Consider the following 14562-nt stretch of genomic DNA (forward strand, 5'->3'; position numbering starts at 1 on the left):
CATATTGTCACCTTCTCCTCAGCTAACAATGAACCATTCTACATTTCCTTATCATCGTGGGCTTTGATCTGTCATTTTCCTAACCCTTCCATATCTTTGTGTCTGACCTAACCCTTCCATATCTTTGTGTCTATCTCTCCCCTGACTCTCAATCTGAAGAAGGATCTCGACCCGAAACGTTACCCATTCCTTCTCTCCAGAGATGCTGCCTCTCCTGCTGAGTTACTCCAACATTTTGTGTCTATCTTCGGTGTAAACCAGCATCTGCAATTCCTTCCTATCCATTTCAGCATTACAGCAGATTCCAGATTGCATGGCCAACCCAGCACTGATCCCAGTCACTGCCAATGTAACTATGTTGTTAACAAAAGCACTTCAAAATATTTTGCAAATATTTTATGACCAAGACGATAACAAGGTTTCAGTAAACATCAGCCCATCTTTGATATAACAAAACAACTCCACTCCAAAGACGTACAGGTATGTAGGTTAATTGGCTTGGTGTATATGTAAATTGTCCCTAGTGTGTGTAGGATAGTGTTAATGTGCAGGGGTCGCTGGTCAGCACGGACTCGGACTAAACTAAATTGTGAGGTTAACAATCCTAACCTAAGAAAAAGCTGCCATCTTCCAAACAAAAACTTAGTTGATAAAGAAATTAAAACACCCGTTATTGTGTAAACCATCAGAAAACTAAGCAACAACTTGAAATAAAATTGGAGCAGTATTCACAAGAATAGAAATTTAGGTCACTTAATTTAGAAAGTGAAAATGCTTCCGATAGGTAGTGGCTCACTCTCGGGAGGGTTCTTTCTTGTACTTTTTTCAGCTCTAAATTCTCCTGTTGTACCATCTTTCTTGTCACATTTCTCTAGATAATTTTTGCCCTGATGTAATTTTAAATTAGCATTGTAGAGAATGCGCATTGAAGTCAAATTTGCTTCCCTCTTCCCTCGCATATATGGGTTCGAAATTAAAAGGTTCAGAGTGTGTGTGTGTGTGTGTGTATATATATTTTCTATACATACATATAATATATATACATTGATTATTTTTCATTTATTATATTGTTTACAGAGTACTATGTTTACATATATGTTGTGCTGCTCAAGTCAAATTTATTTGTCACATACACATACACGATGTGCAGTGAAATGAAAGTGGCAATGCCTGCGGATTGTGCACAAAAAAGAATTACAGTTACAGCATATAAATAAAGTTAATAAATTACTATAGTGTAGACAAAAATTTAGTCTCTGGGGTTATAAAAGTTGACAGTCCTGATGGCCTGTGGGAAGAAATTCCGTCCGCTACAAGTAAGAATTTCATTATATATATATATGCATACATATACACACATATATTCATGCATATATACATGCACATTAAACAAACAGACACTAATAGTGTAAAATGACAAAACCAAGTCTATATTGTTCAGAGCTTATTTGGAGGTTGGAATGTTTAATAACCTGATGGCTGTAGGGAAGAAGTTGTTTAATATAAAAGAAAGACACAAATTGCTGGAGTAGCTCAGCAGCATCTCTGGATGCAACCCATTCCTTCTTCTCCAGAGATGCTGCCTGTCCAGCTGAGTTACTCCAGCATTTTATGTTCATCTGCAGAGATGCTGCCTGTCTCGCTGAGTTACTCCAGCACTTTGTGTCTGTCTTCAGTGTAAACCAGCATCTGCAGTTCCTTCCTACACACCTCCACTCTCTGCTCAAGTTTCTTTTAATGCAAAAAACAAAATGCACTGAGTGTTGGTGTAACTCAGTGGGCCAGGCAGTGTCTCTGGAGAGAAGGAATGGGATGCATCCAGAGATGCTGCCTGTCCCGCTGAGTTACTCCAGCATTTTCTGTCTGTCTGCAAAGATGATGCTGCCTGTCCCCGCTGAGTTACTCCAGCATTTTCTGTCTGTCTGTCTGCAGAGATGCTGCCTGTCCCGCTGAGTTACTCCAGCACTTTGTGTCTGTCTGCGGAGATGCTGCCTGTCCCCACTGAGTTACTCCAGCATTTTATGTCTGTCTGCAGAGATGCTGCTGCCTGTCCCCGCTGGGTTACTCCAGCACTTTGTGTCTGTCTGCAAAGATGATGCTGCCTGTCCCAGCTGAGTTACTCCAGCACTTTCTGTCTGTCTGCAAAGATGATGCTGCCTGTCCCCGCTGAGTTACTGCAGCATTTTCTGTCTGTCTGCAGAGATGCTGCCCGTCCCGCTGAGTTACTCCAGCACTTTGTGTCTGTCTGCAAAGATGATGCTACCTGTCCCCGCTGAGCTACTCCAGCACTTCTTTTGTGTCTGTCTGCGGAGAGTGGAGGAGCGCGTGCCCGCGGCGGCTGCGGGGGCGGGAGCGCGCGCCGTCTCCCATAGCAACGGGCCAAGCCGTCCCTCTCCTCGGCCTCACACACACACACATTGATTATCTCTCCCTTCATCGTGTGGTGTGACATTTATTTCACTCTAAACTCGCCCTTTTTTTTCTCCTGGTGGACGATGTAGTTCGCGGAGCTCCTCCATGTTCACAAGTGCAGCTGCTGCTCCATCTGGGGGGGGGGGGGGGGGGCTGTCTGTGACCAGGGAAACACTCCCTTGACTCTGACCCGACCTGGTTTTATTTTTTATTTCCCCCCTCACGTTTGTCGCTTTTATATTTTTTTGCATCTCTATTTGTTGCATTGCGGGGCCTTCCATCCCCTTGCGGGGGCTGTGCGTGTCGTTTGCCTCGGTAGGGGTCGAGCTGCCTGTCCGTGGGTGCGGGGGGGGGGGAAGAGAGGGGAAGTTTTGTTGCCTCCATCACAGTGAGGGGGTGTTTGGAGTCACTGTGATGGATGTTTGTGTTGGGGTCGGGTGTCCTGTGTTCTTTTCTTTTTTTGCTGTGTTTTGTGTGACTGCTGAAATTTCGTTCGGTGTAAAAAACCGAGTGACAATAAAGTGTTGTTATGTTATGTTATGTTATCTCCTTCAACTAAAATAAACTCTCTCTAGTGCAATTATTGCCTCCTTTTTATTACCTCAAACACACAACCATTGGCATCGCTCTCTCTCTCTCTCTCTCTCTCTCTCTCTCCCCCCCACACACACACACAGTCCCAGTGGCAGCCTCTTCACAAACCCCTCACTCACTCACTCACCTCATTATTTGCCTCTTGCTCCCTCTCCTCTGCTCTGGGATATTTGTGGAGCCGTCGCCCTCGCTTCTTTCGCCGTTGCTTTCACCTCACTCTCTCCTCGCTGTCCAGGTGACCGAGTGATCATCCGCTCTCGCTCTCTCTCTCCCGCCTCCCCGAGCGCTCACGGAAAGAGCCGAGCGGGCCTTCGTCCACCTCCCTCCCCGCTCCCACCTGTTCCCCTGCTCACGGAAAGAGCCGAGCGGCCGACACTCGCCCTCTGCCGTCCGCTCCCACCTGTTCCCCGCGGGGACGCTCACGGAAAGAGCCGAGCGGCCGCCACTCGCCCTCTGCCGTCCGCTCCCACCTGTTCCCCGCGGGGACGCTCACGGAAAGAGCCGAGCGGCCGCCTCACCCGAATGTTGACGGCAACCCTCGAACCAAGGTAGGAGCTGCCGAGCTGCTGCCTCGCGCCAGTGTTGCCACCTGCTGGTAGAAACGGTCCCTGGCAGCAATTTGCCTCGAGAGGCCCTTCAGCCCATCCCGAGCACTTCCAATCGTTAGTTCAATGGTTCGATGCTTCTTGGGGGGAGTAATCCCATCAAGTGTTTACCCGATTATCTTTTATTGCATCATCTTGCAATTTTAGTTAAGTAACCCAGCTGGTCAGGCAGCATTTCCGCAGAACATGGGAAGGTGGCGTTTTGGGTCAGGACCTTTCTTCAGAAACATGACCTGAAAAGTCACCTATCCAGAGATGCTGCCTGACTCACTGATCTGCTCTGCCACTTAGTGTCTGTTTTTCCGGAGTTTGAATATCTGTTTCAGTAACTCAAAGTAATTTTGTTGAAGACAAAGTTTCGGGTTGGGAGCCTTCTTCAGTTTTGAGAAGGGTCCCGACCCAAAACGTGACCTATCCATACCTTCTACTGATGTTGCCTGACCTGCTGAGTTCCTCCAGCACTTTGCGTTTGTGCTCTGACCCCACAATGCTGAGTTGAAGCTTAAATAGTCTCTCGATTGGATCAATTTACTAGAAAGAGCTAAAATCAGGAAAAATCAGCAAGAAAAACTCATCAGGAAGATATCATTATCCACCCAGCAAAGTTCTCTTCAAACGACAGGCCAATGATAGGAATCAAGTCAAGCATCAACTTTCTATGGTTGTAATCAGTAAGTTCATTAATTGCTTTTGAAGCATGTTGTTTTCCATGAAAGGATGAATGTGTCAGGAGTCCTTTCAGCAACCTTTTGACATTTGTGTTGGAACTTGCTAACTGGTCTGTTGATCAATCTATTTCCTTGATTCAAGGGAATCAATCTATTCCCTTGAAAGGGCCAAACAATCCCTAATGCAAAACATGCCTCCAACAACTCATACAAACTTCTACAGATGCACTGTAGAAAGCATACTGTCGGGTTGCATCACAGCTTGGTTTGGGAACGACTCTGTCCAAGAATTTGCAGAGAGTTCTGGATATAGTCCTGTCCATTACACAGACCAGACTGCTCTATCTGCATCTCTTTTATTTATTCATTTATTTATTTTTAGACAATAGGTGCAGGAGTCGGCCCTTCGAGCCAGCACCACCATTCAATGTGATCATGGCTGATCATCCACATTCAGTACCCCGTTCCTGCCTTCTTCCCATATCCCTTGATTCCGCTACCCCTAAGAACTCTGTCTACTATAACTCTCTTTTGAATGCATCAAGTGAATTAGCCTCCACTGCCTTCTGAGGCAGAGAATTCCACAAATTCACAACTCTCTGTGTGAAAAGGTTTTTCCTCATCTCAGTTCTAAATGGCCTACCCGTTATTCTTAAACAGTGGCCCCTGGTTCTGGACTCCCCCAACATCGGGAACATGTTTCCTGCATCTAGCGTGTCCAATCCCTTAATAATTTTATATGTTTCTATAAGATCCCCTCTCATCCTTCTAAATTCCAGTGAATACAAGCCCAGCCGCTCATCCATTGATATGACAATCCCGCCATCCTGGGAATTAACCTTGTAAATCTACGCTGCACTCCCTCAATAGCAAGAATGTCCTTCCTCAAATTAGGAGACCAAAACTGCACATCTCGGGAAGGCAGACAACATAATCAAGGACTTTTCCCTCTCATGTCATTTTTTTCTACTTGCTTCCATCGAGCAGAAGGTACAGAAGCTTGAAAGCACACACCACGAGACTCAGGAACAACTTCTTTCCCGCTGTTATCAGATGGTCCTTCTATAAGCTGGGGTACTGTCCCAATTTTCCAACCTATCACATTGGCGCCTTTCACCTTTCACCGACCGGCGCGGCGCTCCAATGTCGGGAGCCCCGACCGCCCCGACGTGGCAACGACAACAGCCTGACCGCGGGAGAAGACGGCAGGGAAGAGAAAATACATTTTGGCCTTCCATCACAGTGAGAAGGGACTGGAGGAGACTCACTGTGATGGATGTTTCTTTTGTTTGGTGTTAGTGTATGATTGTATGTGTTATTGCATTTTTATTGATTATTCTTATTGGTCTTAATGTTTCAACTGCGAGTAATGTTTCATTTCACTACACATTTATGTGTATGTGACAAATAAACGACTATTGACTATTGATTGCGAACCTTTAACTTTTTCTCTGAAACAATCACTCTACAGTGCTGAGAAACTATATTCTGCACTCCGGTATTGTTCTCTTCACATTACCCGTTGTACCCGAGTTTGGCTTGATTATATTCATGTATAATATTATCGGATTTGATTGGATAGCTTGCAATCCAAAGATTTTCGCTGTAACTTGGTAAAGGCGACAATAATAAATCTAAATCTAAAGCTCTCTTCAATCACTCACATGACAACACAGTCCATAAGGTGTTATATTTAATCTCCATATATTATTAGGAATAACAATGAAAATAATTATAAATTATCTTGAATATAAAACACACAAATAACCAATTAACACACACATACATATATAGTTGCAGAATCATTCAATACATATTTTAATCAGATCTAGGATCAGTATCAAAGCTTCATAGGATTGTAAAGTATAAATCATGCAAAGTTAACATTGAACAGTACAAAAGAGTAAAAAGGCAGAGTGGAGATCTCTCCAAGTTATAGGCAGATCGGTTAGAAGTTCCTGAAGTGATTTAGACAGAACATTTTCCTTTATTTTTCTTTCTGGGCAGAATGAGGGGAATTCCCTTTCTTGGATCAACAGCAGCAGGTGAACTACAATCCCCATAATGCACCACTTGTTCATTCATGCATTGAGTAACCATAGACATTTCTGCAGAGCATTCTCTTGTCATGGCTTGAGGTGCAATTTGGTTATATCAAAACATCAATGCTGCACAAACATTATATAAGTATCACCAACATTATTTTAAGGAAAGCATGTTGCAATTTCATTTTTCACATATATAATTCGTGCAAAATTTGTACACAAACCTTGCCAGGCCTCAACAAAATGTAGAGACTCGGTGCTTTGCAAGACATTCAACAAAGTAAGGTTGATAATAAGTCAACTGAGTTTTTCCAGGAAGAATGGACAATCTCAGAAATTGTCTGGATTAAACTGATGCCTATCGAATTTACTCCATAAAGTGGTATGGGACAGGATTTTGGCAACTAGTAGAATTCAATAATCTCTTTGTTAGTGGTTTTTGAAACAATCTCACCCACTTAACAAATCAAGTTAGAACTAACATAACAGCAGGAATTCATTAAAAAGGTACAAAATAGTTGCATTTATAAAAAGATAATATCCTTGGCCTACTTAAAGATACTTGTACACACAGGAAAATTGGGTTCCATCTGAACCAGATACTCTTAATTCTTTTTTCAAGTAAGTGGAACAAAATAAATTATTCCTTGGTAATTACTCAGCCAGAGATTTATTTTCTAATTTTACTACGCTAGAAGTCAAATGCCTTTGTGTGTTACTTCAAAGGAATTATTACCCTGTTTATTTTAAATGGGTTAATGACTGCATTAAAATAGTATGCAGAACAATTTAACATGGAAGGTTATTAACCTGTGTAACGTCAAAGAAAATGAAAGTCCCTGGGCATTTCATGAAACACTGACAGAATAATACTGCATTACTAATACCTTAGGTGATGTCAGCCCTTGATTTAAAAGCAAAATGCTTATCTTACGCCCTTTGGTCCCCTTTTCATCTCTAGCTTTTCTCCACCAATATCCTGGTTTAAGAACAGCTTCCTCCCAATAACCAACAGGTTCTTGAACACTGCAAAAGACTAACTAAATAATAGACAATAGACAATAGGTGCAGGAGGAGGCCATTCGGCCCTTTGAGCCAGCACCGCAATTCAATGTGATCATGGCTGATCATTCTCAATCAGTACCCCGTTCCTGCCTTCTCCCCATACCCCCTGACTCCGCTATCCTTAAGAGCTCTATCTAGCTCTCTCTTGAATGCATTCAGAGAATTGGCCTCCATTGCCTTCTGAGGCAGAGAATTCCACAGATTCACAACTCTCTGACTGAAAAAGTTTTTCGTCATCTCAGTTCTAAATGGCCTACCCCTTATTCTTAAACTGTGGCCCCTTGTTCTGGACTCAACTTTGAACTATGAACTGTCTTGGTAGCATTTAAGACTTCGCCCATTTTGCTCTGATATCGAGGTTTTTAATTTATTGATTTTTTTGTTGTTTATTATGTTATCTATGAGTACTGTGTTACAGGCCCATTATGCTGTTGCAAGTAAGAGTTTAATTGTTCATTTCAGGACCACCACCAATTTTCCGGCAACTGGTGGTCAGGCACCTCCTTTAATCCGAACACAATTACAAGAGCACCCTTCAAATCCTCCCCTTCAAATGTGAGCCTTGGCCAGGCCAGGTGACCGATCTCGGCCTCATCGGGACTTCTGCAGCCGATCGGCGGGTTGAATTTGCCCCCTGCGGCCGGGGCTCTGGAACTCCGGCCTGGCCGTTGCCGACATAGATCCGTTCCCATAGCAGACTTCCAAAGCCAACTTTGCAGGCCCGGATCTCGGCCCCCTCGAGGTCGTGACCTCCGTTAATCCGCCAAGAGGGATAAAACGGCAAGGCTCTGGAACCAAGAGTGCCAGAAAATCGGAGGTGAACCTCTGATTAAATACTGTAGGAAGGAACTGCAGATCTGAAGAAGGGTCTTGACCCGAAACGACACCCATTCCTTCTCTCCCGAGATGCTGCCTGACCTGCTGAGTTACTCCAGCATTTTGTGAATAAAAGGAACTGCAGATGCTGGCTTAAACTGAAGCTGGACACAAAATGATGGAATAACTCAGCGGGACAGTCAGCATCTCTGGAAAAAAGGAATGGGTGACGTTTCGGGTCAAGACCCTTCTTCAAACCTCTTGACTCTTGAGGTTATTAGTCTACTTATTAGGAAAAGGCCTAAAGCTGTGTGTGGTAACTACTTGGAATGCTTGAAATTTATTTAAAGCCAGTATGGAATCAGATGGCTGCTCATGAGGTGCAGAACCAATTAATGCTCTGGGTAATGGGTCTAAAGAAGACCAATTTTATGGTCATAGAGAGATAGTGCACGGCCCTCAAGCCTTCTGAGACCATGGACATCAATTTACGTTAATCCTACATCATTTTTATTCTCTCAACATTTGCATCAACTCCCCTCATATTTTACCACTCACCTGTACACTTGGGGCAACTTACCGTAGCTAATTAAGCTACCAATCTATGTTATTTTGGGATGTGGAAGGAAACCGGTGCACCAGGAGAAAACCCATTGCAGTTATAGATAGCGTGCACACTCCACACCGACAGCGCCCAAGCTCAGCATTGAACCTGGGACTCGAGGGCTGTTGGGCAGTGATTCTATCAGCAACAATAGTTTTTCTCCAGTCCTGCAGTTTCCTGGAGCAGGATGTTACATCTTTGCCAACATCAACATATCTCCAATTCTACCAAAATAATTCAACTAAATTCTGCACTCTGCATTTTCCCCTTTTCCCTACTTACTGTACTTGAGTTTGGCTTGATTATATATACGTATAGTGTTATCTGATTTGGTTTTGCTTCGACATACAGCATGGAAGCAGGCCCTTCGGCCCACCATGCCCACGCCAACCAGTGAGCACCCATTCATACTAGCTGTATGCTACCCAATTTTCTCATCCACTCCCTACACATTTGAGGCAGTTTACAGAGGTCAGTTAACCTACAAACCCGCACGTCATTGAGGTGTGGGAGGAAACCGGAGCACCTGGAAGAAACCCAGATGGTCACAGGGAGAACGTGCAAACTCCACATAGACAGCACCTGAGGTCTGGATTGAACCTGGGTTTCTGGCGCTGTGAGGCAGCTGCTCTTACAACTGCACACTGCGCTGCCCTATTGACTGGATGGCTTGCAAAATAAAGCTTTTCACTGTACCTCGGTACACGCAACAATAATAAACCTAAACCAGATACTGCCATGGGCTTTCAACCTTTCAAGTTTCAAGCGAATGTATCTTATAATGAGCTTCATAATTAATACAGACCCTTCCAGAAAATATGATCTGCACTTGCACTCTTTTCACAGAAAAATATCATTTAAGATGTAACTGTATCTAACAGAAGTCACAGCCAATAATAAACCAAAGATGTGCAGCTCTGATAACGAGTGCAGTCAAGTTGGCATGGATATTTGTACACACGTGTAGATGTTTGTGAGTTTAAGACAGGCCAAGAAACTGGTACCTCGGTGCTAAGAGGTAGGTGAAGAGTCTTGGACAATCTGGCATTGACCTTCACTCATCGATTGCCTGGCCCAGAGATTGTCGCGACGTCTCGTTATTGTTGCCGCGGTTTGTCCCACAGGTAATGTCCATCACAGGTCACCATCTGACCACATGGATGTCCTCATCTCCAGGACTGCGGGCGGTACAGGTACTTCCAGACGGCGTAGTAATGGATCCCTGCTCCGATCGCCACAAAGAGGTGCCAGATTGCGTGCGCAAATGGAATCTGCCCGTCGCTTTTGAAGAACAACATTCCCAGGGAGTAGAAGAAACCACCCACCAGCAGTTCAAACAGTCCTTCAGTGTTAGGCTGACTCAAAAGAACAAAAAAAAGACCTTTATTTCAATAAACCATTTTGCTAACGGAACAGTATAGCACAGGAACAGGCCCTTCGGCCCACAATGCCCATGCTCAATTTTAATGCCAAGTTAAACTAATCTCCTCTGCCTGCACGTGATCCATATTCCTTAATTCCCAACATATCCATGTGCCTATCCAAAAGCCTCTTAAATGGCACTATCGTATTTGCCTCCACCATCACCCCTGGCAGCAAGTTTCAGACACCCACCACTCTGTGTAAAAAAACTTGCCCCACACACCCCCTTTAAAACTTTGCCCCTCTCACCTTAAAGCTACACCCACTGGACTTTGCATTTCCACTCTGGGAAATATATTCTAACTGTCTACAAAAGATAGACACAAAGTGCTGGAGTAACATAGAAACATAGAAAATAGATGCAGGAGGAGGCCATTCGGCCCTTCGAGCCAGCACTGCCATTCATTATGATCATGGATGATCATCCCCAATCAATAACCCGTGCCTGCCTTCTCCCCATATCCCTTGATTCCACTAGCCCCTAGAGCTCCATCTAACTCTCTGTTAAATCCATCCAGTGATTTGGCTTCCACTGCCCTCTGTGGCAGAGAATTCCACAAATTCACAACTCTCTGGGTGAAAAAGTTTTTCTTCTCACCTCAGTTTTAAATGGCCTCCCCTTTATTCTAAGACTGTGGCCCCTGGTTCTGGACTCGCCCAACATTGGGAACATTTTTCCTGCATCTAGCTTGTCCAGTCCTTTTATAACTTTATATGTTTCTATTAGATCCCCTGTCATCCTTCTAAATTCCAGTGAATACAAGCCTAGTCTATTCAATATTTCCTCATATGACAGTCCCACCATCCCAGGGATCAATCTGGTGAACCATTGCCTCAATTACAAGGATATCCTTCCTTAAATTAGGAGACCAAAACTGAACACAATACTCCAGATGTGGTCTTACCAGGACCCTATACAACTGCAGAAGAACCTCTTTACTCCTATACTGAAATCCTCTTGTTATGAAGGCCAACATTTCATTTCTTCATCAGCTTTCTTCACTGCCTGCTGTACCTGCACACCAACTTTCAGTGACTGGTGTACAAGGGCCACCAGGTAACTCAGTTATAAATTTGCACCTTGGCAACAATCCCCTCACCAAAATTCAAAGAACATCAAGTTTTCAAGAACTTGCACAAAACAATTTGCAAAGTAGTTTTTAATTATAATTTCTGTTGCAATTTCAGGAAATAACGCATTGTTTTGAGCACAGCACGCTCCCATAACCAGGAATCACTTAATAATTTGATCATTCATTTTAATTCAGAGCTAAATAAGAAATGGATAAGGAAGGAGCAGGAAAAAAAATTGCAGGTGCTGGTTTAAGTCGAAGGTAAATACAAAATGCTGGAGTAACTCAACGGGTCAGGCAGCATCTCGGGAGAGAAGGAATGGGTGACGTTTCAGATCGAGCCTCCCATTCCTTCTCTCCCGAGATGCTGTCTGACCCGCTGAGTTACTCCAGCACTTTGTGCCTATCCACCTTACCAAACTTCGGCCTGCCCCATCTTTCTTTTCCAGCTTTCTCCCCCTACCACACTCAGTCTGAAGAAGGGTCTTGACCCGAAAGATCGCCGATCCGTGTTCCCCAGAGATCTGCCTGACCTACTGAATTACTCCAGCACTTTGTGTTCTTTTTTTTTTGTAAACCAACATCTACAGTTCCTCGTGACTTCAAAAGTAATTTTTTTGCTTCCTCTTGAGGTTGTGAAAGATCCTTTAGAACTATCAGTACTTAGGCTTTATGGGCATCAATGTATGAGAAAGATAAATAAATAGACAAAGTATTGAAAATACCGTCACACCGAATGGATCGGTTTTGGAACTTCTTACCATGCAGAGAATGACAAGTGCAGGAAATATGCCCATCACCATGTAGCAGATCATTTCCACGATTTTGTACCTGCAAGGAGGCCAGATGTTCAGGGATGGGGTAGAGAGAATTTTGAGAATGAATATATTGGGTAAATCAAGAGTGAACTTAGGCATGAGGTAGGTGCTGTAACATCATTTTTTAAAATTTAGTCTAGTTTAGTTTAGTTTAGAGATACAGCGCGGAAACAGGCTCTTTCGGCCCACCGGGTCCGCACCGACCAGCGATCCCCACACATTAACACTAGCCTATTCCCCCAAGGGATAATTTTTACATTTACCAAGCCAATTAACCTACAAACCTGTACGTCTTTGGTGTGTGGGAGGAAACAGAAGATCTCGGAGAAAACCCACGCAGGTCACGGGGAGAACGTACAAACTCCGTACAGGCAGGGATTGAACCCGGGTCTTTGGCGCTGTAAGGCAGCAACTCTACCGTTGCGCCACCATGACGCCCTAATAGACATTTGAACAAACACATGGATAGGGAAGGTTTAGAGGGATAAGGGCCAAATGCGGGATGGTGGGGCTAGCATAGATGGGCAATTGCATCTTGGTCAGCATGGGCAAATTGGGCTGAAGGGCCTGTTTCCATGCTGTATGACTATGATTATGATCACCTTCCTGTAACTTTTAATTCAGTATCTTGATTAAACTTGATAAAGTTTGTAAATGGACCAACTAAAGGAGGAAGAGGTCAAAGGGAAATATGGGTCATTGAAGATTGAAGTGAACCAGAGAAAAATCGGATAAACGCCAGAGTATCACCAATTCAACGGAACTTTAAAACAGGTGATCTTTCTCATTCTCACTCTCCCAGACAGCGTAGGCTGTAGCAAGCTCAATAGATGCTGCCTGTCCCGCTGAGTTACTCCAGCATTGTGTGTCTGTCTAAAGGCATTGATTACAGCCAATGCAAAAATCACAAAGTCCAATAAACAAAGAAAATGAATGAACGTGAGAAAACAGGTTGTAATAATATTGGAATAGAAACATAGAAAATAGGTGCAGGAGGAGGCCACTCGGCCCTTCAGGCCAGCACCGCCATTCATTGTGATCATGGCTAATCATCCACAATCAGTAACCTGTGCCAGCCTTCTCCCCATACCCCTTGATTCTGCTAGCCCCAAGAGCTCCATCTAACTCTCTCTTAAATTCATCCAGTGAATTGGCCTCCACTGCCTTCCGTGGCAGAGAATTCCACAAATTCACAACTCTCTGGGTGAAAAAGTTTTTTCTCATCTCAGTTTTAAATGGCCTCCCCTTTATTCTTAAACTGTGGCCCCTGGTTCTGGATTCCCCCAACATTGGGAACATTTTTCCTGCATCTAGCTTGTCTAGTCCTTATATAATTTTATATGTTTCTATAAGATCCCCCCTCATCCTTCTAAATTCTAGTGATAAAAGCCCAGTCTTTCCAATCTTTCCTCATATGACAGTCCCGCCATCCCAGGGATTAACCTCGTGAACCTACGCTGCACTCCCTCAATAGCAAGGATGTCCTTCCTCAAATTAGGAGTCCAACACACAATACTCCACATGTGATCTCACCAGGACCATGTACAACTGCAGAAGGACCTCTTTACTCCTATACTCAAATCCTCTCGTTACGAAGGCCAACATGCCATTAGCTTTCTTCACTGCCTGCTGTACCTGCATGCTTACGTTCAGTGACTGGTGTACAAGGACACCCAGGTCTCGTTGCACTTCCCTTTTTCCTAATCTGACACCATTGAGATAATAATCTGCCTCCTTGTTCTTGCCGCCAAAGTGGACAACCTCACATTTATCTACATTATACTGCATCTGCCATGCAGTGTATACTGTCGGAGTGAAGAAAGTTGAAAGAGGATTTACTGATGATGGAGTTTTATGTATTGCTATTCATGAGAAAGCTGATGACACACTGACGTCCAGATGATTTGTAAGGTGGCAAGAGCATGTTTTATATCGAGGAATTGTAAATTCAGGCTGATTGTAACCACGGTACATTAACTCAAACGGGCAGCATTAAAATGGCTCCATCAAAATATGAAACAAAATAATTTGCACAAACAAATGGAAAATGTTTTTTTATAATGTCTTGGAATTTAAATACAAAATTGGATTGTGATCAATCGACATTGTTATTGCTGAAAAGGAATAAGCCTGAAGATTGTCCTCTTGCGCAGTTCAAGAGGAGAGCAAGACCACCACAATACAGAGGAGATGTGGTGGGGCAAGTTTTTTTTGACACTGAAGGCGTTGAGTGCCGGACAGAGGCAGATATGGTAGTGGATTTACAATACTTTTGAGAGGCACATGATATGCAGAGAGTGGAGTGACATGGATTATGTGCAGGTAGATAAGAGTCGGTCTTGGCATCATGTTTAACATGGACATTGTGGGTCGAAGGGCCTGTTCCTGTGCTGTACTAGCCTACGTTCTATATAATACGCAATAGTGTGTGGCCATTATT

At 43.8% G+C, this 14562-nt stretch overlaps 2 protein-coding genes across 3 annotated transcripts in view; both read right to left on the minus strand.

Annotated features, from left to right (window-relative positions):
- The window catches only part of radil (Ras association and DIL domains), a 38926-nt gene extending 35626 nt beyond the window's left edge, over window positions 1-3300 (minus strand). The window contains exon 1 of the mRNA XM_078418414.1: window positions 3134-3300. Coding sequence (XP_078274540.1) covers window positions 3134-3138 — 5 coding nt within the window. The 5' untranslated portion in view covers window positions 3139-3300. The remainder of the gene's footprint in view (window positions 1-3133) is intronic.
- A 2760-nt stretch (window positions 3301-6060) lies between these two features.
- mmd2a (monocyte to macrophage differentiation-associated 2a) overlaps window positions 6061-14562 on the minus strand; it is a 41017-nt gene continuing 32515 nt past the window's right edge. For both annotated transcript variants that reach the window (XM_078417628.1, XM_078417629.1), the window contains exons 6-7: window positions 12066-12135; window positions 6061-10164 (exon numbers count right to left, since the gene is read on the minus strand). In XM_078417628.1, coding sequence (XP_078273754.1) covers window positions 9976-10164; window positions 12066-12135 — 259 coding nt within the window. In that variant the 3' untranslated portion in view covers window positions 6061-9975. The remainder of the gene's footprint in view (window positions 10165-12065; window positions 12136-14562) is intronic.

This window comes from Rhinoraja longicauda, chromosome 21 (genome assembly GCF_053455715.1).
Source record: "Rhinoraja longicauda isolate Sanriku21f chromosome 21, sRhiLon1.1, whole genome shotgun sequence".
In the NCBI taxonomy this organism is placed as follows: Eukaryota; Metazoa; Chordata; class Chondrichthyes; order Rajiformes; family Arhynchobatidae; genus Rhinoraja; species Rhinoraja longicauda.